Source organism: Callorhinus ursinus, unplaced genomic scaffold, assembly GCF_003265705.2.
Source record: "Callorhinus ursinus isolate GAN/ISIS: 27379988/994484 unplaced genomic scaffold, GSC_fseal_2.0 scaffold57, whole genome shotgun sequence".
In the NCBI taxonomy this organism is placed as follows: Eukaryota; Metazoa; Chordata; class Mammalia; order Carnivora; family Otariidae; genus Callorhinus; species Callorhinus ursinus.
The window spans coordinates 1,418,547-1,444,921 of NW_027397119.1; the positions used below are offsets into that span (position 1 = coordinate 1,418,547).

A 26,375-nucleotide genomic window follows, 5' to 3' on the forward strand; every position below is an offset into this window, starting at 1 on the left:
TACTAAATCTTTCACAATATCCACTGACTTTATCTTCAAAATGGATCCATAACCTGACCGGCTACTACCCTATCTTCCACAAGCCAGTTCCTAAAATGCTATCACTTCTCACCAAGATTATAGCAATAGCCTTCCAAATCTTCCTCTCTGCTTCTATATTTGACCACCCTACAGGAAGTTGTTTAAATGCCACATATTCTGTGAAATCCACACTGTCACTATACTATCTTAAATTCCTTCCTAACCCCTAGGTAGCCCCCTTTCCCATTCTATTTGCTTTTCTATAGTACTTATCATCTTTGAACTTCTACACAATTTATCTATTATCTGTCCCCTTCATACTAGAAATAAAAGATTCACAAAGTCAGATATTCTTTTTTGTTTTGTTCTCCAATATATCCCAGCATCCAGAACACTGCCTCATATGTAAGTAGACAAATTATACTGCTGAATTGAGAGAATGAATAAATACCTAGATGAATATTTCCAAAACTTTAGTGTGTATATTGTTATGTATTTCTTTAATAATGTAGATTCCCAGGTTTTAATCCAGGCATCTTGAATCAGAAATTTTGAAGGTGAGACTCAAGAATATCCATTTTTAATAGACTTTTTAGATAAATCTGATGCAGATGGTTTAAGACCCCACATAGAGAAACACTATTTAAAATACTAATTGAAGTGGGACACCTGGGCGGCTCAGTAGGTTAAGCGTCTGCCTTCGACTCACATCAGGACTCACATCAGGATCCTAGAGTCCTGGGATTGAGCCCCGGGGGCTCCCTGCTCAGCAGGGAGTCTGCTTCTCCATCTCCCTCTGCCCCCCCACACCTGTGCCCTCTCTCTCTCAAATAGAATCTTTAAAAAATTAGAAAAATAAAATACTAATTGAAGTAAGTGAACAAAGGATGCTGAAAAATCTATATTCTTTGTCCTGATAAGCTCTCTCTTTGTGCATTCCTTCCTTCTGCCAGTAAGTCTCCAGATCTTCCCTATGTCACATTTTATTATTTTTTCATGTTATAAAATCAGTGCTTGATACAATTACCATCTCCTAACGATTCATATATCAAATATTTCCTAATACTCCAAACCTGTTGAATCGTTAGTGTAGTAATGCATGCGTTGATCTTAGCTACAGATTACATACCATACATAAGTAACTATCATGCTTCTTTTAAAAAAAGATTAATAGGATAATGTAGAAATTCATAGGATTTTATTATTTACGTTAGAAGCTTTCTAAAATATTCCAAAATCTCTAGCTAACATAAAAGGAAGACATATGGCTTTTGACTCACTCCTTTTATTCAACATCTTATTAAATCAAAGAAAGTGGGTCATAGCACAAAACACAGAGAATGCTCAGGATGTCACTGAATTTTCACTCTACATCTTATAACATTATATGACTCCAGGTTTAAGTTATAAACACCACTCAATTTAAAACACAGTAACACCTGACTCCTACAAGTTTTGGATTATTCCTAACTGAGCTTCATTATAATCAATTTTATAAGCTCTTCTGTCAAAATTTGTCAAGACATTTTTATATCTATTCCTTATGAGTCACTTAGCAGTTTTTATTTGATTTATGTATTTGACAATACTGTGTCTATCATGTATTACATATTAGGATACAAAACAGTTTTAAACAATGATCCCTGTCTTTACAGAGCCTACAACTCAAGAAAGAGTCAAACAAATCAACCTGGATTACGATCCAAGTTCATAAATCAATATTTAATAAATGTTATTTTTATTACTTCATAATTACTGTCTTTCACTATTTGTTAATAAGAATTTATTATAATCCAAGTTGATTTCTTTTTTGGTATACTCATCAAAAGCAAGAAATTAACATAGATACAGCACTATTAAATAATCTACAGACTATATTCAGGTTACACCAGTTCTTCTGCTAATGTCTTGTTTTACCCCAGGATCAAACCCAATCTTTTCCATACGTGGTTCATCAGTCTTTCACTTTCCCTCTGGTGATCTAGACACTTTTGGAAAGTACTGCTCAATTATATGGTAGAATGCCCCTGAATGTGGGTTATTCACAGAGACATGAAACTATTTTCAGAGACCTAACAGCAAATCATTCAGAATGGCTATAGCAACGGTATCTGGAGAAGTATTAGAGAAAAGATCAGAGAGAGAGAAGCCATAAAATGAAGGATTTTGTGTGCCATTCTAGGGGTTTGAACTTCATTCAAAATATAATAGGAAAAATATAAGATTTGCTTTTCAGAAAGAACAATCTTAAAGTAGAACGCAAAAAAAAAAAAAAGTAGAATGGAGGATGGCTTACAGGGAGCTAAAACCAGCTATCCAACATAAGTCACTGACATTGAAATTGAAGAGGATAAAATAGATAATCTAAGTAATATTTAAAGAAAGCAGAATCAGCAGAACATAGTAAACAACTGGAAACTGGATGCAAGAAAGGTCAGCAGTAATAACATGGAAAGAGAGGACTCTTCATTTTCTGGTTTAGGCAACAGGGTAGCACTCGTTCCCAAAAGAAGGAATGCAGGAGGGTCCAGTATGTGTGTATATGTACAAATGCAGGTATGTATAAGGGTGTACACAAAGATATATACTTACTGTGCAAACACAAAGACATACATTTACGTTTATATGCGTCTATGATAAAGATGTATTGGGGACTTATCATATATAGGTAATTAATGCAGTGTGGTCTTACATAAGAACCACCAGTGAGATATAGGAGTTAAGAGAAGTAGAGGTCGAAGGATAAAGCCTAGAGGACTGTAACATTTAGAGGACAGGTAGAAGGCAAGTGTAACTGTAAAGGACACTAAAGGAACAGCCCAGAGAAAAAGGAGGGGATAAAGGTAAAAAAATATATCTCAGAATGAGAAATAAGTATACAAGAAAGGCACATTAAAGAGGATCAGGGCAAGGATTCTTTTCCTCTTCATTACACGTCTAACAAAAGCTATCCCCTCAGGAGAAACCATAACACAAAGGACAGTAATAGTGGCATGAAAGAGACTCTATTAAATAGACATCAAGATACCTTAATGTGAATGTCCTATTGGGTTTTTTTTTTGAAAATCTGTTTATAAACTTATTTTGAAATAATTTTAGATTTATGGGAATGTTGCAAAAACAGAATGGAGAGTTCCCACATAACCTTCATCCAACTTCCCCTAATGATAACATCTTACATAACCATGGTACATTTAATCAAAAGCAAGAAATTAACATAGCTATAGTACCATTAAATAATCTACAGGTTATTTATATTCAAGTTACATTGGTTTTTCTACTATCTTGCTTTTATTCCAAGATCTAATCCAGTTTTTTCCATTTGTAGTTCTTCAGTCTTTCTCTGCCCTTCGTAAACTTTTTTTGCCCCTTGGAGAGTACTGCTCAGTCATATTGTATAACGCCCCTCAATGTGGGCTTGTCTGATGTAGTCTCATCATCAGATGGAGATTACGTATTTTGGCAAGAACACCACGGGGGTGATTGTGCCCTCAGTGAATCTCATCAGGGAGTACATGGTGTCACTTTATGTTACTACTGCTGGTGATGTTAACCTTGATCACCTGGTTAAGGTGGTGTCTGTTGGGTTTCTTCACCATAAAGTTACAATTTTTCTGTGTGCAGTATCTTAGGGAAATATATCAATTGTTTAAAAATCTATGATAAATAGGAAAAAACTAATCATCACACAGAAATAGTTACCATATAAAATGTGTATTGAATAAACAGATAACTACATTACCACCTATAATGTTTTATTATATAATAAATTTCTAATTTAAGTTTTTAGAATTATTATGCAATGCATTTTGAAATATATGTTATAAATTAGGATCTGAAATCAAATACTGAGTATATCAGAAAGTTGTTTTTATGGGCCCAAATCAGTTCTTTAAATATCACTTTATTTCGCTTCATATTCCAAGACTGTAATATATTTATTAATCTTTGATATGGCACTTTGTCAGATGCTTTTAGAAAAAGAAATATCATTCTATATCATAGCCACTGAGTTTTCCTTATGTATCATGGTAGTTCATCTTCACAGTAATTCTGAAGGTTAGTTGAGCATGAACACCCTCCCCCATCCAAAACTGCACAGGATATATTTTATTAAATCATAAATTTTCAGGTATTCCCTCACAACAGTAGTTGTGTTGGACACAACAGTTATCCAAAGTCCATCAAAGACTTTTTAAATGAATTTTAATTCAAATTTCTTAATGAACTGACAGAATTTTCTACTTATATCCACAAAAGTATGTTCCTTAAATAATGAAAACTTGATGTAATTGGTGGCATATTTATAAAATGAAATAGTGATTCATTAGAAGTGGATTGATCTTGGGGACTTTTACCCTAATGTTATTTATATATTATTTATTGGATGTAAGCTTGTTATTGTATTCTTTGATCATAATGAAAAGTTTACTTTCATGAAACAGAAATCCATCTCCCTAATCTTAGTCTTTATATATAATTTATGGCTGTTAATCACTGTAGTATGTAAATATCTTAGTATTCAAAATCATTTTTTATAAGTAGTAATTATAAAATATTGCACAGAGAAATTTTACTAATACTTTACTTAGCACCCAGCATCAACAAGATCGTATGTAAGAACCTACGTCTTTGGAACTGAATCATATATGGTTCCAGTACTGGAGAAGCTCATAACCTATACAGAAAATTAATATGTAAACTAAAAAGAGAATTATTAGAAGTGCCAATATACAAATATAGATATGGGCATATTATCATTGACTTGGCATTTCCCTCTACTCTCTAAACCCATCAGCAAGAATTGGCAGTTCTACCTCCCAAACATAAGCGAACTGTGCTCTGTTTCACCCATCTTTTCTGCTACTCTCCTCATCCAAGCCACCATCTCTTCTCTCCTGCACAACTGAAAGAGACCCATAACTGGACTCTTGCTACCTCTCTGTCCTCTAATCCATTACAATGTAATCTGGGCAATCTTTATAAAACACAAATTAGATCCAGTCATACCCCAGCGAAAGCTTTCCAATCGCATACTACTTCACTTAGAATAAAATGTAACTCTTATGCCTTCAAAGTCCATTAAGACTTGTCCCCTTTCTGCTCTTCTAACCACATCTAATACAACTTTCTTTTTTGTCCATAGTTGATTTAATTCTGATGCTAGGAAATGCCAAGTTCTTTCCCTCCTTTAAGGTTTTTGCAATAGCAATTCCCTCTACTTGAAATGATGTTCCTTCCAAAACTAAATTCCCTTCTTAGATTTAGCTTAAGTATCACCTTCTCAGTAATGCCTTTTCTGAACCTCTGGTCTAAAATTAGCCATCCAGTCATTATCTCATACCCTCTGAACTTAATCACTTGCTGATATTTTTCTCATCTTTGTTTGTTCACTCATTCCCTTCACTAGAAATAACAACTCCATGAAAGCATGTTACACAGCTCTCAATCTCAAGTGCTTGAAGTAGAATTACCTGACAAAAAGACAAATGCTTAGTACATAACTGTTAAAGTGAATAAACAAATAAAATGTTTTCAAAGTAGTACACGCTCAGAGAAAGGAGTGCAGCCCTAGTGAGTAGGAGGAAAATCAGGGGAGGTTTTAGAGAGGTGAAGGAAGACATAACAAAGAGGTAAATTACAGTAACATAGACTAAATGCTGTAACTCAGGTACGGACAAAGCTCTATGGGAACAGAGAGGATGTCAGGGTGAAGGTTGGTGTGGACAGGGCTGACATTTGAGCAAGCTATGGAAGAATGACAGAGAGCAGATTAGTACTGGTTTCATGGGACAGCATGTAGAGAACCTTACTTTGTGAAAGGTGTATTTGAAGGGATAGTCAGTGTTTTTGGATATTGCATTAGATTAAGAAACTGTGCAAGGATTTAAAGCCCAGAGAGAGACCAAGCACCTTACAATGTATGCTACTCTAAGTGGCATGCCAGGATACAAACCCAGGTCTGTTGGATTCCAGAGCATTCCAGAGCCCATGCTTTTAACAATGGGGTATGCATGCCATTAGGGACACATGATGGTGAAACCAGGAACTCAAAGTCAAAGGATGAATACAGTGTATTTAACTGAAAACTTAATTTTACTTGAAGATGAAGGGAGGAAAAAGGTAATCTAACCAGTAATTTATTTAAAATATTTTCATTTTAAAATAAACACAGCTATACTGTGGTATAGAATGCACGACATATGTGAATGTTTCTGAAAAATACAAATGGCTTCATTAAATGTCGTGCTTTTCAGTGGGCTCTTCTAGCCACATTCCCATTCTTTTTAAAAACATGTGTTCTCTTCCACCATGAGGGACACTTGTTGGATGGAAAACTTTTTCTTAGACACATTTGTTATTATCTTATGACAGGAGGAAAGCGTTTTGGAAGAACAGTAAAAGAGGCTTTTCCAATTTGAATCTGAACTCCTTACTTGTTATATACATTTCTTAATAGAAATCTCGTTGCCAGCTAAAGGAGGGCCTATATTCATGGAGATCCCATAAGTTTATAGTTCTAGACTAGGCTCTTGAATCAACGCAATGAACTTAGTCATGGTCCTTAGCCAGGAAAAGTGTGTAATAAAATGAGAAGAAACTTTACTTCCAGTGGCCTTAATAACAAATAATATACACAAGAAAATAATTTCCTTTATTGTGTTAGCATAATATGAGATAAAGGTAAGAGTCCTAAAATTAATAGCTTAGATCTTCATAAAGCTGCTAGCTAAAGAAACATGGTGATGTCAGGGTTGTGGATTTAGGAAGCTGTTTCTGGGAATCCTTCCAAATCCATTATCTAAAGAGGAATTTATCCAAATGGAACCTACTATCATCCGTCTAAGCTATGTTTATTTCATAATATCATGGAATGTTAGTATCTCAAACTTAGTGACCTGTCAGTCTAACTCATCGTACAGATGCAGAAACTGGGGCCTCAAGAGGTTAAGAAGTCCACTGTCAATGAAAACAGCCTGTTATAGGCTGATATAGAAAAAATAAACAAGATGTTTTTATATAGTACTTAAATAATTCAAATAGTAACTTAAATAATTAAGTTTAAGTAATAATGATAAAGCAAACTACCAGAACATTCCCTTCCTTAGAAGGTCCCTCCTTGAGTGCCCCTCTCTCTCCACAGAAAAGACCATAATCCCTTCAGCTTATCCTTTCCTTGCCTGCCTTTATAGTTTTACCACACAAATCATATATTAATTTTTTTTGTTGTTAAACATGACATGGAAGGACTCATCATAGTAATTCGTCAGTAATTTGTTGTTCACTTAATTCATTCATATTCAGTTTTGCTGCAGCTTATTTATTTCCCTGCTGTATGATGTTCTACTCTATGAATATAACCATTTGCTCATTTTAATACTGATGAACATCTAAGATTACTGCCAGTATTTTACTTTTATGAGCAGTGTTAGTAAATGATTTTTGGTGCACAACTTAATGTGGAATTCATAAGAAATTTGCATGTTTAGCTTTCAATGCTAGTGCCAAAGTGTTTTCTAAACAATTTGTGCAAATTTACACTCCCATGAACAGTTAAAACTTGATCCCTTGTTCCATGCCTTTGCCAAATTTTGAGATTTTCAGGTTTTTAAAATTCAGCCAATCTGGTGAGTATGAGGTGATATTTCATTGTATTTTTTAAATTTTATGTTCTCTGACCACAAATGAGGTTTAGTACTTTGCATACAATTAGCTATTCAGGCTTCTTCATTTGCATATGCTAATTCAAGTCTTTTGCACAATTCTATTGGATGGATATGCTTCTTACAGACATGTAGGACTTTTTTTTGTTTTGTTTTGGCTTGGTTTTAATTCTAGATTCCAAATCCCTGGATGGTTCATATGTATTACAAATATGGTATCTTTTAATAACCAAAAGTTCTTAATTCCAATAAAGTCAAATTCATTTAAGCTTTTCCTTCATGTCTTAAGAAACTTGTCTCTCTCCTAAAAGTAATAAAAAATAAAGTCAATTTGGTGTCTTCTTTCTAAATCTTTTTCTTTTTTTTTTTTAGCTAAATTATATGCATTAGGAATTTCAATGGAAATAGGTAACACCTTTTTCAGAGGGAAATTTTCAGTGTTTCAATATTAAGTATAATGTTTATTGAAAATATCTTTAATCATGCCTTTTTTTTTAGTTTTCACCATGAATTTTTTGAAAAATTTCTGCATCTGTTGAGATGCTCTAATGATTTTTCTCATATAATCAGCTAATGTAGTGAATTACATTCATAGATTTCCTAATATGCAACTGCCATTTAATTTCTGGAATAAATGCAACCTGCTCATAAAGTAGTATCCTTTTTATATATTGCTAGAATTGGCTGCAAATACTTTAAATTTTTGCCATCTATGACTGTGAGTGAGGCTGACCTATAATGTTCTTCTCTCATGCTCTTTTAGGATCTGGAACCAAGATGATCTTAGCTGTATAAAACAAATTGAAGAGTATCTCCTTTTTTCCATTATCAAAACAGGAATTTTTTGGAATTTGAACTGGAACCACTTTATTCTTGAATGTGTGGAAGAACTCGCCTATGTTACACAAATCTATATATTTACCATTTATTTTGTTCTTCCTTCTTGCATCTTAGACTTTCCGTCTTGGATCTGAGAAAACTTTATTTCTCCCTGAAGTACCTTCTTAAAGTACTCCCATAAGGATTTCTTTCTGCTATGGGTGTAGTAGTAAGGGTTCAACCAAGAAGCAGAACCAGTAGGAGATTTGATAGGTACACACACACACACACACACACACACACACACGAGATTTACTACAAGGAATTGGTTTACATGATTAGGGGGCTAGCTAAGCATGTCTGAAATTCATAGGAGAGGTAACAGGAAGGAAAAATTATGAGCAGGAGAATCCATAGGCACAGGCCAAAGCTGTCATCCATGGATAGAATTTCTTCTCTCTCCCAGGGAAGCCTTAGTTCTGAGTTTAAGGCCTTCCATCTGACTCAGACAGGCTTACCTAGATTGTCTACAGTCAAATGATTAGAAGTTTTAATTATATATGTAAAAATACCTTCACCAAGAGGAGCATTTGATTAAGTAACTGGGGATTTTATCCTAACCAAGGAGACACAGCAATAAAGCCAACACAAGGGGCAAACTCAGTTTTTTGGGAGGAAATGTTTTTATATCACTCATATAATGAGGATGTCTTTTTTTTTAAGATTATTTATTTATGTGACACAGAGAGAGAGAGAGATCACAAGTAGGCAGACGGACAGGCAGAGGGAGAGGGAGAGGGAGAAGCAGGCTTCCGGCTGAGCACTGAGCCCAATGCAGAGCTCGATCCCAGGATGCTGGGATCATGACCTGAGCCGAAGGCAGACACTTAACCAACTGAGCCACCCAGGCACCCTGAGGATGTCTTTTAGTTGCCATAGATTCTAGATATTTTTTCTCAGCACACTGAAGATATGGCAGTAACTTCTAGATTGCTGATGTGAAGCCAGCTGTCAGTATACTGCTTTGACGGTAATCTTTCTTGCCCTTCATGTTTTTTAAAATTTCCCCTTATTATTTAATGCTTTAGAGCCGAACATATGGTGTGGCTATAGATTTCTTTTTATTTATTCAGTTTGGATACGTTGGACTTCTTAAATTTATAAAGTGGTGTATTTTACTGGTTCTGGCATTGTCCTTTCAGCTACTACCTCTCCTCCATTTTCTGTGCTCTCCTTTTAGAATTGATTAGATGGCTTTAGACATTTTCAACTCTACCCTTCATGTCTATTAACCTCTCTTATATTCTCTATTTCTTCATTTCTCTGCATTATCTCTGGCTAATTTCTTTTTCAGATATATCTTCCAATTTAGCAAATCTCTCTTCAGTTAGATCTGATCTGCTGTTAAACCCATCAATTTCCTTTCATTTCAATTACATGTTTCCTACCAGAATTATATTTGCTACATTCTTAAAATTGGTTCCACTTCTTGAATGTTTTTTTTTTTAAAGATTTTATCCATTTATTTGAGAGAGAGAGAATGAGAGATAGAGAGCATGAGAGGGAAGAGGGTCAGAGGGAGAAGCAGACTCCCTGCTGAGCAGGGAGCCCGATGTGGGGCTCGATCCCGGGACTCCAGGATCATGACCTGAGCCGAAGGCAGTCGCTTAACCAACTGAGCCACCCAGGCACCCTTCTTGAGTGTTTTTATATCCTGAACATTTTTAAAGCTTATCTTCTATTTCTTTGAACATCTTAAGCATAGCTATTTTATGTTCTATTTTTGATAATTCCAATAATTAAAGTCTTTGCAAGTCAATTTTTGTCTGCTGTTTCTGCTAATTCTCATTCATGATTTATTTCCTTGTATGTTTAATAATTTCTAGCAGGGAAATTTTTCTTTGGAATTATAGCTTGGAGAATTCTTTGGTGCCTGGATTCCTCAAGAGATGTGTGTTTACCTCTGCCTAGGGCCTGACAGTGCTAACAATTTAGGATCACTTTAAACTTGGCTTGAGTTGTGTCAGACCAAGTCTGAAATTATTAATTCAGACTTCAAATTCCTGTAACAGGGTGGTGTGTTTACTTCTCAGCAGCACTTTTTCCTCCCCTCCACTCAGTACCAGTGCTTCAGGGTACAATCACCAAGAAATGAGTTAAGGGAAGGAGCAACCTTATTTCTTGTTTACTTTTACACTAAGTCATCCCAGATTTGTGGGAGTAGGGTCTCCTAATACACATCTCAACTTGGGAAGTAAGCACTGGGCTTTGTCTCCTGTGTCCCCACCACAAAAAAGTTTTTTAAATACTGCATTTAAAGTTGTTTCAGTACGTAAGTTACCTCTGAATCCTTCCTGCCATATGAATCCTTCCTGCCATATTCAGAAAAAAAAAAAAGAAAGAAAGAACAGTTTATTTTAACTCTTAACTTAAAATTATACGTTTCTCTCCTGGATCTCAATTTTGATGCATAAGCATTGCTGAATAAAGAGAGAACCTGAGGTGTTCCTGACCTATAATGGATCACAAATTCATAATAATGAATAGTAATCATTTTTACATAATAAGTATTTTTATATTCTTTCAGAAAGAGCAATAGTATTTTGAGGCTTCATTTGCTGATAATTTTTTACTAATTGATTCTTATTTTTATTTTTCTTCTCCTTTTCCCCCAAGCTTTAATACAGTGTAATTGGTAATCAAAAAACTGCACATAAAGACTGCTGAATCACAGATCTGTACTTCTGAAACAAATAATGCAATATATGTTAAGAAAAAAAAAAAGAAGAAGATAGCAGGAGGGGAAGAATGAAGGGGAGTAAGTCGGAGGGGGAGACGAACCATGAGAGAGGATGGACTCTGAAAGACAAACTGAGGGATCTAGAGTGGAGGGGGTGGGGGGATGGGTTAGCATGGTGATGGGTATTAAAGAGGGCACGTTCTGCGTGGAGCACTGAGTGTTATGCACAAACAATGAATCATGGAACACTACATCCAAAACTAATGATGTAATGTATGGTGATTAACATAACAATAAAAATAAAAAAACTGCACATAACTAATGTAGATAATGTGGTAAGTTTGGACATATGTATACACTTTTGCTATAATCACCACAATCAAGGTAATAAACATATCCAACACCTCCTTGCATCCCTCTGTATTTTTGTTTGTGCTAAGAAAACTGACATGAGATATACCCTCTTAAGTTTTTTTTTTTTTAATAAAGATTTTATTTATTTATTTGACAGCGAGAGACACAGCGAGAGAGAGAACAGGGGGAGTGGGAGAGGGAGAAGCAGGCTTTCCGCAGAGCAGGGAGCCCGATGCGGGGCTCGATCCCAGGACCCTGGGATCATGACCTGAGCCAAAGACAGATGCTTAACAACTGAGCCACCCAGGCGCCCACCCTCTTAACAAGTTTTAAATACATAATAAGATAATTGTTAACTATAGGCACTATGTTGTATAGTGAATCTCCGGAACTTACTCATCTTTAGAAGTTTGTGAAACTGTTTACAGGAATCTTTTAAATTCTTTCAGGGCTATCTTCAAGAATCATTTCTTAAGGGTCATAAAATAATATCAAGCTTGAGAATATGGTCAACTGGTGCATGTAAAACTAAGTTGTCTATATAATGGGTTCTACTTTAATTGACCATTTTAATATTTTACTTTTAGCTTTTCTTTTTAAAGATTTTATTTATTTATTCATGAGAGATGGGGGGGAAGAGAGAGAGAGAGAGAGAGAGAAGCAGAGGGAGAAGCAGGCTCCCAAGGAGCAGGGAGCCCGATGCAGGACTCGATCCCAGGACCCTGGGATCATGACTTGAGCCGAAGGCAGATGCTTAACCATCTCAGCCACCCAGGTGCCCACATTTAGCTTTTTTGACCGAGTTTTATTTTTAAAAAATCCTGCATAGATTTGTATTCTATTAATATAATTGCTCTAAAATGAGGCAGACACTAAAATCTAGTAAGCTTCTACAAAGCGTTGTACACTGTATGTATACATGATGAGGTATACATGTATTAATTCACATAACTCTACCAAAACCCTGTTAGGTGGTATTTCTATTTTAAAGAAAAATAAACAGATACTTATGAACAAACAGCTATTAAGTGATAAAGCCAAGATTTAACCCACCTCTATCTGATTCCTAAAAAATACAAGCATTTTGTAAGTATATAAATTACTGTGTCTGAATTACATCTAATGAAAAGCCTTTAGTTATATTCTCATGGTCAAAGGTTAAGCAATAAGTTAGATATTCTACCCACCCATTCAATTCTTAACCCCCATATAATCTGATCTTCACAATTTGGTTTTGACAATGGGCAGTAGTACCATCTCTCCTTGACAGATAAAAATACAAAAAGGTTACTGCTGTTTAACTCAAGAAGCATGCACTAGAAGACTAGTACAGGACTACACTGTGCTGTATATGTCAGCATTTATAAAGACCATCCCATGATCCTCATACAACCCTTGGAAGCAATTCAGTCTAATATTGGAGCCCTCTAGGCACACAGCACCAAAAGTAACCCATTCCATCTTTAGAAATTCACAAAACATCTTTGACCCTGAAACCTATCAAACCTGATTCTGCTTCATCTAGGTGTTAGATGAATCTAACTCTTTCTTTGAGGTAAGCCTTCACATATTAGAAAGCAGTTATAGCCCCCCCACAAATATTTTCTAATTATTTTTTAATTTTTTATTGTTATGTTAATCACCATACATTACATCATTAGTTTTTGATGTACTGTCCATGATTCATTGTTTGTGCATAACACCCAGTGCTCCATGCAGAACGTGCCCTCTTTAATACCCATCACCAGGCATCCCCCCACCCCCATCCCCTCTAGAAACCTCAGTTTGCTTTTCAGGGTCCATCATCTCTCATGGTTCGTCTCCCCCTCCGACTTACTCCCCTTCATTCTTCTCCTACTGCTATCTTCTTCTTTTTTTTTTCCTTAACATATATTGCATTATTTGTTTCAGAAGTACAGATCTGTGATTCAACAGTCTTGCACAATTCACAGCGCTCACCATAGCACATAGCCTCCCCAATGTCTATCACCCAGCCACCCCATCCCTCCCACCCCCACCACTCCAGCAACCCTGTTTGTTTCCTGAGGTTAAAAATTCCTCATATCAGCGAAGTCATATGATACATGTCTTTCTCTGATTGACTTATTTCACTCAGCATAACACCCTCCAGTTCCATCCATGTCATTGCAAATGGCAAGATCTCATTCCTTTTGATGGCTGCATAATATTCCATTGTGTATATATACCACTTCTTCTTTATCCATTCATCTGCTGATGGACATCTTGGCTCTTTCCACAGTTTGCCTATTGTGGACATTGCTGCTATAAACATTGGGGTGCACGTACCCCTTCATATCCCTAATTTGTATCTTTGGGGTAAATACCCAGTAGTGCAATTGCTGGATCATATGGTAGCTCTATTTTCAACTGTTTGAGGAACCTCCATACTGTTTTCCAGAGTGGTTGCACCAGCTTGCATTCCCACCAACAGTGTAGGAGGGTTCCCCTTTCTCCAGATCCCGCCAACATCTCTCGTTTCCTGACTTGTTAATTCTAGCCATTCTGACTGGTATGAGGTGGTATCTCATTGAGGTTTTGATTTGGATTTCCCTGATGCCGAGTGATGTTGAGCACTTTTTCATGTGTCTGTAGGCAATTTGGATGTCTTCTTTGGAAAAATGTCTGTTCATGTCTTCTGCCCATTTCTTGATTGGATCATTTGTTCTTTGGGTGTTCAGTTTGATAAGTTCTTTATAGATTTTGGATACTAGCCTTTTATCTGATATGTCATTTGCAAATATTTTCTCCCATTCTGTTGGTTGTCTTTTGGTTTTGTGGACTGTTTCTTTTGCTATGCAAAAGCTTTTTATCTTGATGAGGTCCCAATAGTTATTTTTGCCCTTGCTTCCCTTGCCTTTGGCGAAGTTTCTAGGAAGAAGTTCCTGCGGCTGAGGTCAAAGAGGTTGCTACCTGTGTTCTCCTTTAGGATTTTGATGGACTCCTGTCTCACGTTTAGGTCTTTCAACCATTTGGAGTCTATTTTTGTGTGTGGTGTAAGGAAATGGTCCAGTTTCATTCTTCTGCATGTGGCTGTCCAATTTTCCCAACACTATTTGTGGAAGAGACTGTCTTTATTCCATTGGACATTCTTTCCTGCTTTGTCAAAGATTAGTTGACCACAGAGTCGAGGGTCCATTTCTGGGCTCTCGATTCTGTTCCATTGATCTATGTGTCTGTTTTTGTGCCAGTACCATACTGTCTTGATGATGACAGCTTTGTAATAGAGCTGGAAGTCCAGAATTGTGATGCCGCCAGCTTTGCTTTTCCTTTGCAGTATTCCTCTGGCTATTCGTGGTCTCTTCTGGTTCCATGCAAATTTTAGGATTACTTGTTCCATTTCTTTGAAAAAAGTGGATGGTATTTTGATGGGGATTGCATTGAATGTGTAGATTGCTCTAGGTAGCATTGACAAATTCACAATGTTGGTTCTTCCAATCCATGAGCATGGAACGTTTTTCCATTTCTTTGCGTCCTCTTCAATTTCTTTCATGAGTATTTTATAGTTTTCTGAGTACAGATCCTTTGCCTCTTTGGTTAAATTTATTCCTAGGTATATTATGCTTTTGAGTGCAACTGTAAATGGGATCGACTCCTTGATTTGTCTCTCTTCTGTCTTGTTGTTGGTGTATAGGAATGCCACTGATTTCTGTGCATTAATTTTATAGCCTGCTACTTTATTGAATTCCTGTATGAGTTCTAGCAGTTTTGGGGTGGAGTCTTTTGGGTTTACCACATAGTGTATCATATCATCTGCAAAGAGTGGGAGTTTGACTTCCTCTTTGCCGATTTGGATGCCTTTGATTTCTTTTTGTTGTCTGATCGCTGTTACTAGGACTTCTAATACTATGTTGAATAGCAGTGGTGATAGTGGACATCCCTGCTGCGTTCCTGACCTGAAAAGCTCTCAGCTTTTCCCCATTGAGAATGATATTCACTGTAGGTTTTTCATAGATGGCTTTTATGATATTGAGGTATGTACCCTCTATCCTTATACTCTGAAGTTTTGATCAAGAAAGGATGCTGTACTTTGTCAAATGCTTTTTCTGCATCTATTGAGAGGATCATATGATTCTTGTTCTTTCTTTTGTTAATGTATTGTATCACATCGATTGATTTACGGATGTTGAACCAACCTTGCAGCCCAGGGATAAATCCCACTTGGTCGTGGTGAATAATCCTTTTAATGTACTGTTGGATCCTATTGGCTAAGATTTTGGTGAGAATTTCTGCATCCATGTTCATCAAGGATATTGGTCTATAATTCTCCTTTTTGATGGGGTCTTTGTCTGGTTTGGGGATCAAGGTAATGGTGGCCTCATAAAATGAGTTTGGAAGTTTTCCTTCCATTTCTATTTTTTGGAACAGTTTCAGGAGAATAGGTATTAATTCTTCTTTAAATGTCTGATAGAATTCCCCTGGGAAGCCATCTGGCCCTGGGCTTTTGTTTCTTGGGAGATTTTTGATGACTGCTTCAATTTCCTTAGTGGTTATAGGTCTGTTCAGGTTTTCTATTTCTTCCTGCTTCACTTTTGGTAGTTGATACATCTCTAAGAATGCACCCATTTCTTCCAGGTTCTCTAATTTGCTGGCATAGAGTTGCTCATAATACGTTCTTATAATTGTTTGTATTTCTTTGGTGTTGGTTGTGATCTCTCCTCCTTCATTCATGATTTTGTGGATTTGGGTCATTTCTCTTTTCTTTTTGATAAGTCTGGCCAGGGTTTATCAATCTTGTTACTTCTTTCAAAGAACCAGCTCCTTCCTTCGTTGATCTGTTCTACTGTTCTTTTGGTTTCTATTTCATTGATTTCTGCTCTGATCTTTATTATTTCTCTTCTCCTGCTCGGTTTAGGCTTTATTTGCTGTTCTTTCTCTAGCTCCTTTAGGTGTAGGGTTAGGTTGTGTATTTGAGACCTTTCTTGTTTCTTGAGAAAGGCTTGTATTGCTATATACTTTCCTCTTAGGACTGCCTTTGCTGTATCCCAAAGATTTTGAACAGTTGTGTTTTCATTTTCATTGGTTTCCATGAATTTTTTTAATTCTTCTTTAATATCCTGGTTGACCCATTCATTCTTTAGTAGGATGTTCTTTAGCCTCCATGTATTTGAGTTCTTTCCGACTTTCCTCTTGTGATTGAGTTCTAGTTTCAAAGCATTGTGGTCTGAAAATATGCAGGGAATAATCCCAAACTTTTGGTATCAGTTGAGACCTGATTTGTGACCTGGGATGTGATCAATTCTGGAGAATGTTCCATGGGCACTAGAGAAGAATGTATATTCCGTTGCTTTGGGATGGAATGTTCTGAATATGTCCGTGAAGTCCATTTGGTCCAGTGTGTCATTTAAAGTCTTTATTTCCTTGTTGATCTTTTGCTTAGATGATCTGTCTATTTCAGTCAGGGGGGTGTTAAAGTCCCCCACTATTATTGTATTCTTGTCAATGTGTTTCTTTGCTTTTGTTATTAATTGCCTTATATAATTGGTGCTCCCATGTTAGGGGCATAGATATTTACAATTGTTAGGTCTTATTGTTGGATAGACCCCTTAAGTGAGATATAGTGTCCTTCTTCATCTCTTATTACAGTCTTTGTTTTAAAATATAATTTGTCTGATATAAGAATTGCCACCCCAGCTTTCTTTTGGTGTCCATTAGCATGGTAAATGGTTTTCCACCCTCTCACTCTCAATCTGGGGGTGTCTTTGGGTCTAAAATGAGTCTCTTACAGACAGCATATTGATGGGTCTTGTTTTTTAATCCAATCTGATAGCCTGTGTCTTTTGATTGAGGCATTGAGCCCATTTACATTCAGGGTAACTATTGAACGATATGAATTTAGTGCCACTGTATTGCCTGTAAGGTGACTGTGACTGTATATTGTCTGTGTTCCTTTCTGATCTATGCTGCTTTTAGGCTCTTTCTTTGCTTAGAGGACCCCTTTCAATATTTCTTGTCGGGCTGGTTTTGTATTTGCAAATTCCTTTAGTTTTTGTTTGTCCTGGAAGCCTTTTACCTCTCCTTCTATTTTCAATGACAGCCTAGCTGGATATAGTATTCTTGGCTGCATATTTTTCTCGTTTAGTGCTCTGAAGATATCTTGCCAGTCCTTTCTGGCCTGCCAGGTCTCTGTGGATAGGTCTGTTGCCAATATAATGTTTCTACCATTGTAGGTTACATATCTCTTCTCCCGAGCTGCTTTCAAGATTTTCTCTTTGTCTCTGAGACTCGTAAGTTTTACTATTACATGTCAGGGTGTTGACCTATTTTTATTGATTTTGAGAGGGGTTCTCTGTGCCTCCTGGATTTTGATGCTTGTTTCCTTCCCCACATTAGGGAAGTTCTCTGCTATAATTTACTCCAATATACCTTCTGCTCCTCTCTTTCTTCTTCTTCTGGGATCCCAATTATTCTAATGTTGTTTCATCTTATTGTATCGCTTATCTCTCAAATTCTGCCCTCGTGATCCTGTAGTTGTTTCTCTCTTTTTCTCAGCCTCTTTATTTTCCATCATTTGGTCTTCTATATCGCCGATTCTCTCTTCTGCCTCATTTATCCTAGCAGTTAGTGCCCCCATTTTGGATTGCACCTCATTAATAGCCTTTTTGATTTCGACTTGGTTAGATTTTAGTTCTTTTATTTCTTCAGAAAGGGTTTCTCTAATAACTTTCACGCTTTTTTCAAGCCCAGCTAGTATCTTTAAGGTCATGATTCTGAACTCTAGGTCCGACATCGTACTAATGTCCGTATTGAGTACGTCCCTGGCAGACGGTACTACTTCTTGTTCTTTTTGCTGAGGTGATTTTTTTCGTCTTGTCATTTTGTCCAGAGGAGAACAGATGAATGAAAGAACAAAATGCTAACAGGTTAACAATGTCCCCAGCAAATATACTCTATACAAATCAGAAAAGACCTGAAACCAGGGGAAAAGAAAGGGAAAGAAAGAAAAAAGAAAGAGAAAAAAAAAAAAGAAAAAGATAAAAACAAAAACAGAACAAAACAAAAAAAAAACAGAATATGATCAAATATGATCAGGCTAGAGCATAGATCAGTGCCACACACTAGATTTTGGGTGTATTTTGGTCTGTTAGAAGAAAGTGCCTCCCAAAATTTTAAAGGAAGAAAGACATATATGTACAAAATAAGGGTTGATACAATGAAGGGATGGAAGATGACTGTAAAGATGAAAATTATAAAAGGTTTTATAAATGGAATTGATAAGATAAGAAGTTGTTTGAAAGAAGATTTAAAAAAAAAAAGAAAAAAAAAACAAGGGAGAGAGTGTGATCAGGCAGGAAACTAGAACAAAGCCATACACTAGTGATTTAGAGTATATTTTGATCTGTTAGAAGAAACTGTATCTCAAAATTTTAAAGAGAGAACTTATATATATATGCCAAAAATAAGGGACAAAATATGACTCTAAAAATGAAAAATAAAAAATGTTTTTTTAAAAAAGGGATTGATAAGATGTTGGTTGAAAAAGGGAAAAAGAAAAATTCAAAAAAAACCAAAAAACAATTAAAAAAATTAACTTTGAAAAACTAATGAATCATGGTAAAAAAGCCATGAATTCTATGTGCATTATTCCCCTAGCGCTGGAGTTCTCCCGTTCTCCTTGATCGGTAAACTTGGTCTTGGCTTGCTGGCTGTTCCTGCTGATCTTCTGGGGGAGGGGCCTGTTGCCGTGGTTCCCATATGTTTTTGCCGGAGGCAAAATTGCCCCGCTCTTGTCGGTTCAGGCTAAGCAAGCTGTTCGGGTTTGCTCTCTGGAGCTTTTGTTCCCTGCAAGCTCTTGATACAGCTTTGGAGGACCAGGGTGAAAATGGTGGCCTCCCACTCTCTGCCTGGAGGAGCTTAGAACCCGGAGCCCGCTTCTCAGTGCACCCCCAGAGAAAAGCAGTCAATCACTCCCCTCTCCCCGTTCTCGGGCCGCACTCCGTGCTCACCCGGCCTGTGACTGAGCATTTCTATCTCTGGCACCCGACCCCGTGTGGAGTCTCCAAACCCATCAGATCCCTGCGGTGTGCTCCCGTGCCACTTCTCCCCGGGGACAAAGGGGAGTCTCCCCAGCTCTGCTGCTTGTTGGGTCCCTGCTGGAGGCGCAGTGGCCCAACTGGGCCGCGGATCACAGTTTATGGCCACCCCAAGCTGAGAGCCCGCGCCTCAGCTCCGTCTCTGCAGCCGGCTTCCCCGCTCCGATACCTGGGAGCTCTGCTGCACTCAGGCATCCCCGGTCTTTCTGTGACCCCGAGGGTCCTGAGTCCACACTGTCACGCGAGGTTTCCACCTCCCACTTAGCCACTGGAGCGACGTCCCTCAGCGGAGCCAACTTCTAAAAGTTCCAATTTTGTGCTCCACAGCTCTAGGACTTGCCAGAAACAGACGACGGAGGCCCCCTCCCCCGCCATCTATCCTCCCTAATATCGCCTCAGATTCACTTCTCCCCACGTCCTACCTTCCAGTAAGCGGTCGCTTCTCTGTTCAATGAGTTGTTGCTACTCTCTTCTTCGATCTCCTGTTGAGTTCGTAGGTGTTCAGAATGGTTTGATCCCTATTCAGCTGAATTCCTGAGACCAGACGAAATCCAGGTCTCCTACTCCTCTGCCATCTTGCTCCGCCCCCCCCTTCTAATTATTTGTTAAAAGTTCCTCAGAATATAGATAATAGTATTGGTTTTGTCACCATCAAATTAAATGACTTGTTTAATTTAAAGCTTATCTCAGGTTACATGGTATCTTTTCTCCGAACGGTCCAAAGGATTCTGTTAGATTTTCAGCTTCTCAAGGGCACTACTGAATTTTTTATTCATATTTGTATCTGGGCCCTGAGCAGTTTATGGCCCACTGTAGGTCTTCATTAAGTGTTGAATTTACATAAGTAACTTTACATTTAAATTATCATGTGGAATAAGAAAAATGTTTAGAACTTAATTTAAATTACACAAACAGAAACTAAGATAAGCCTGAATTAAGAGACTTGCTATGATCACACACTGGAATGAAAGAACTAGTACTTCTAAACATTCTGAATTCTGATGTTAAGCTACCTGCTTTTTGAAATGGCATTTACATTTTCTGAGCCCAAAATTAAGATACATAGTATGACTATGAATTTTTTTCTGAATTTTAAATGTATAATTATGACATCTGTTTTTATAAACTGGATTACATTAGGACTGTCCTACAAAAAATATAGTTTGCTTAACTATTACCAATCTATCATACCAAACTAACTCTTAGATGTCTTACATGAAACTAATCATGTTGGTTTCAAAACTATGTGAATGAATACTCTTCCTCAGACTAGCACTTTCAATGACAAATTTTTTAATAACAAAGTTACTTTTACATAATTTTCTGGAGTGCCATGCCATAGATAACTACAGAGTTACAAAAAAAGAAAAATTTCTTGTAATTCTAAAACAGACATTACTCAGGGTTTTGACATACTTTTGATAAAAGTGATAAAAATGTGTTATGTATTTCTGTTACATTTCTGTTATCTGTTACAGAAGGAAATGTGAAGGTCCACTCTTACCTGCTTGAAAAGTTGGAGGTTAACTGCAGTTTCCAAGAACTGTTTCATCAGACTTGAGCGGTGCTTTACAAAACTCTCCTCACAGAAAGTGATGGGCTCACCCTAGACATAAATAAAGATTTTTAGGGTATCAATAGAAAGTCAGTCAGAGAGCAACAGTCTCTCTAAAAAGGCACATGGAGGGTCACGGAGGAAGTATAAGACACAGAATCAACTTCAAGATGCTGAAAGTCTAAAAGGAGTCAAAGAGACTCTTAGACAAAATAGCTGGATTTCAGCCTCGGAGAAATATTCCTCTACTGACAAGCTTCTACTAGAGCTTCCTAATCAAGGATCCCTGGGGTCTTAAAATTGCTCAGTTTCACTTCCTTAAACTAAGAATGAATCTCCTAAAAACAAAGGTTTAATATTATTAGATTGAATTATGAGTATTAAAAAGAGTATGCATAGCTGAAAAAAGTCAACTGCAGTTTTATCCTAATTAGAAAACATTCTTGCTATAAAAATTGCTGCATTTTTTTGCTATTTATATTTGATCATTAATTTCTGTTTAAATTAATTAGAAGTTCTTACAATAACATTCTCTTTGTCATTTCACATACAATTCTGGTATACTTTCTAGAATAAGTCCCACTTTGTACCTGCCTTAATTTATCCTATTTTTTAAGTAACCATAACTGCAAATTTCTTTTGGTAGCTTATGCTCCGTTAGCTTGCTCCTCCTCCAAATTATCAAGAACTTAAATTCTGAATACAGATTCCACTCATTCCATTTATTCCCATACATGACATCAGAAAATTGTCACTCAGTGGCTGATTCCTACCACCTGCTACTTCCCTCAGTAGCCTGAATGGTCCTCTTGCCCATTCAATACATGTGAAGATAAGTGATCCAAATGAATATGAGATAATATAATCCAAATGAAAACTGAGATAAGTGACAATGATTCACTCATTATAATGAATCTTGCAGCCATCTCTATGTTGGCAGTAAAAAGGAAAAAAGCTCACCTTCTAATAGAACTTTGCAAAAATATTAATTTAATTTTAAGGACAACTTAATGCCTTGATTACAGGTATCTATAAATAAAATTCTGAAAATTAGCTCCTGCATGAATAAAATGAGACTAATAATCTAACAGTAATTCAACTGTTACCACTAGCTAATGGAAGCTAATGATACTGTGAATCTGCACTGTTCAAAACAGTAGCAATTAGTCACATGCTGCAATTTAAATTTAAATTTATTAAAATTAAATAACACTAAAATTTTAGTTCCTCAATATACTAGCCACATCTGAAATGTTCAATTGCCACAAGTCAGTGGCTACTATTAGATAACACAAATACAGAACATTTCATTTATCAAAAAGTCTTCTTGAACAGCACTGCTACAGAAGAAAATAAAATTCAAACACATTATTAGAGAAGACAACCAATAATCTATTAATTGTTGTCACCTAATAGCAGCCACCAGCCAATACCTCATAATAAAATTGCTATTATGCATTTTGATACTGATTATTGCCATTCTTAACTGCCATAGGATGATTTTAAATTATATATTTTAAAAATTAGATTATATATATTTTATATAATCAAAAATCACCATATTTGCCACTATCATAGAGTTTACAACTTAGAATCTATTGGGGTGGGGGGTACAACAAACAGGAAGAGAAAGGTCTATTGTTTTTGCATCCCTGGTATCTAGTTACACTGGGAGCCCAAAAATGTTTTATAAGTCAATAAACAAAGTAGCAAGTGATCTAAACTTTGCTCCATATCATTTATTTTCTTTTCAAAAGTAAAAACAAATTTTAAAAATAAATAAAATCATTGTTTTTAATGGCAGTCCCAACTATACCACATTATTACAAAGTGATCAGTACTACTGATAATTTTAGTTTTTATTTGACAGATTTTCTCTAACATGTGAGTTGTAGTTTATTAGCATCTATGATTTTTCCAAAAGTTGTCACTACTACTGCGGAACAGTATTAATTGAAATACAAAGGTCTATCTTCAACTGAAATACTTCTCAATTCAAATACACAGTTCTATCTCCAACTGAAGAGTTTAGACTTTCTATGTTACAATCAAGCATTTCTTTTGACTGGAAGGAGTGGAGGACAAGGGGATGGAGAACTGCAAAGTGAAGGCAAATGGATGAGAGGAAAGTCTACCTGTGCTTTCTTAAGAGTTGGGCATAACTTAGTTTTTAGCCAGTATGACTTATGCTGGCAGAATCCTGTCCTCATTAATCTTCTAGCAACTGCTTTCAATCTCTCAAGAGAAATAGTAAAGAGAAAGTTCAGATATGCTGTCCATCCAGTTTTGATAACACCAATCATAGTAAAAGCTTTGAACTTAACCTTCAAATGATTAACACAGCCTGTTTACCTAGAGTCTCTAATAATAACAAAAAAGACAAAGCCCTGACACATATTAGAATTTTCTCTCAGGGAAAAGAAAAATAAGTCTTGATTAACAATGTTCTAAATTTTTACATATTAATACACAGGAGTCTCAGTTATTGTCATGCTGGGGTGTATGCTATCAAACAAATTATAAATGACTCCCCAGTATGAGTTCTTTTAAATCTGAGTCAAGTTGAATAGCATGATAAGGAACTCTGCTTAGGATCTTCTGATTTACTTATGATGTGGTTAAAAATCAGGCTTAGGATTGAGTGGTTTTCAAAAACTTTTCTTGCTCCAAGTAGAGTGACTATATGTCCAGTGTTGCCCAGTTAATTCCCATTTCACTGAAGTATAAAAGATTTCATTTAGGGGTACTTCACAGAGGAAGTGGCTTCACAGAGGAAACTGAGCTGGTTTTGAAAACTAATGGAAGCCTTTTGAAACAAACATGGAAAATATAGTCTTGAGAGAGGCAGGTATAGACAGAAAGTGGGTAGTGTGTTTGGGATAGGTATGCATTAGAGAAAATGCCAGAAGAAGATATTAAAAGACTGGTTGAGGCCTAGTGGCTAATGGATATGAATTAGAAAGTACCAGAGAGAAGAAATAAAAGGTAGGTCAAGCCATATTGGAAAAGGCCTAGGTTATATTCTAAAGTTCTTTTCTTTTTTTTTTTTTAACCTTATGGGAGGTATTAGTTTTCTTTTTTATTTATTTGAGAGAGCAAGCGAGTGAGCAAGAGATTGAGAGAGTGAGTGGGGAGAAGGGCAGGGGGAGAAGCAGACTCCCTGTTGAGCAGGGAGCCCAACATGGGACTCGATCCCAGGACCCTGAGAGCATGACCTGAGCCGAAGGCAGGCGCTTAACCGACTGAGCCACCCAGGTGCCCTAAAGTTATATTCTCAAAGACATCAAGAAGCTCACAGAATGTCCACTCAATGAAGTAACAAGATTGTATGTTTCAAAGCAAAGTTAAGGGGGGCCTAGGTGGCTCAGTCAGTTAAGCATCTGCCTTCGGTTCAGGTTTTAAACTCATGGGTCCTGGGAATCGAGCCCTGTGTCAGGCTCCCTGCTCAGTGGACAGTCTGTTTCTCCCTCACCCTCTACCCCTCCCCCCCATTCGTGCTCTCTCTCTCTCTCTCTAATAAATAAATAAAATCTCTAAAAAAAAATAAAAGGAAAGTTAATACGCAAGAGGAAACAATGGAAATAGGCAGACCAAGTAATAGTGCAATACCAATCAGGCAAGAAAAGATGAAATGGGCAGTAGAAAGGAAAAGTGATGACTACCATTAGCTAACATTGATCGGGCACTCATTACTATCACTAATAATAACAATAGCTAATATTTACATAATGCTTATTATGGGCCAGGTACTCTTCTAAGCACTTTACATGTATTAATTCACATAAACCTCAAATTTACTGTTGTCTTACTTTATACATAACTAAATTAAAATATAGGGAAGGGTTAAGTAATTTGCTCAAGATTACATGTATGTAAGTTGTAGAAGCCTGATTCAGACTCAGTCTATGCTTCCAAATTATCCAATTTCTGAGTATTCAAGACTACATGAACTGTTTTATTTATTCGTATTATTCTGTAAAAGTACAATTTTACTGCAAAATCAACAGGACTGTTTAGCAACTGATGTACAGCAGTGGGTACTCAAAGCATGGTCTAGGAACTCAGACCTTTTCACAGGGTCTGCAACATCAAAACTATTTTCATAACAATGCTAAAACATTATTTGCCCTCTTCACTTTTATTTTCTCATGAGATCCAATGGAAGCTACATGACTGGTAATATTGCAACAGACTGAAAGCAGAACCAATATGAGAATCCAGCCCTCTTCTTTTAAGCTACATAATTTTGAAAAAATATAAAACAATGCCATTCTTCTATTATTTTTTGTTTAGAAATAGTTATTTCTCATAAAAATGTTTCATGTTTATCTGTAGTAGTTTTATATTGTTTTTAAATAACAAATATTTAAAATATTTCCAGTTTTAATTTCTAATATGGTAAATAGTGAAAGATATAGGCCACATAAACAAAAGTTCTTTAAAGCCCTTGATAATTTTTATGAGTATAAAGACATCCAGAGACAAAAAGTTTAAGAACTACAGATATGCAGAAACAAGACAAGCAGGGGTCAAAGAGGACTTCTGGATTTCAAACTTGAGGATCAAAAGATGGATGATACCATTTATTAAAGACCAGAAATACAGAAACAAACCAGATTTAAGAAGAAGTTGATAAAATAAATTTTAGCATATGTCTTTAGTCAGATTCTAAGCTGAGCCTGAGACAAGGATTCTAGTTTAAGTGATTCGCTGGTGGAGAACTCTCAGAAAGTAACTATTATGGGACGCAAAATAGGGCAGAAGAAAAAAGCCGAGCAACAATGTGATTTCACTTGGAAATCAGCCTCAGTTTAAATCTATGAGAAATCATAGATTTAATGTATTGGCAAAGTTATTCCCATCTTGAAAAAGAGACCAGTTTCTCACACCCTTTATCAGTCAGTCATTAGGCATGGTCTTCCCTGGTGGGAGGAGTGGGGAGAAGAATGGAGGTGCCTGGGAAGGCCCTCCCTACTTAGCCAAGGGCAGTTTTTCTCTGAAAAGGATGCCAGCCAGTATAGGGGATCTGGTGAGGGTACCAAAAATGCCCATTATAGCACGGTTAGGGCAAGCAAGATGCTTGAAGGCATGTGGACAAAGGTGGCAAGCAGCTAGAAACTCAAGTTTGGAAATCTTGTTCTTTAATATATATATATTTAGGAATTATCTGC

General features: G+C 36.5%; 1 protein-coding gene across 9 annotated transcripts in view; it reads right to left on the reverse strand.

The window, feature by feature from the left end:
- DENND1B (DENN domain containing 1B) overlaps window positions 1-26,375 on the reverse strand; it is a 267,467-nt gene that overhangs the window by 63,176 nt on the left and 177,916 nt on the right. For all 9 annotated transcript variants that reach the window (XM_073884621.1, XM_073884620.1, XM_073884623.1 and 6 more), the window contains one exon: window positions 21,154-21,255. In XM_073884621.1, the coding sequence (XP_073740722.1) occupies window positions 21,154-21,255 (102 nt within the window). The remainder of the gene's footprint in view (window positions 1-21,153; window positions 21,256-26,375) is intronic.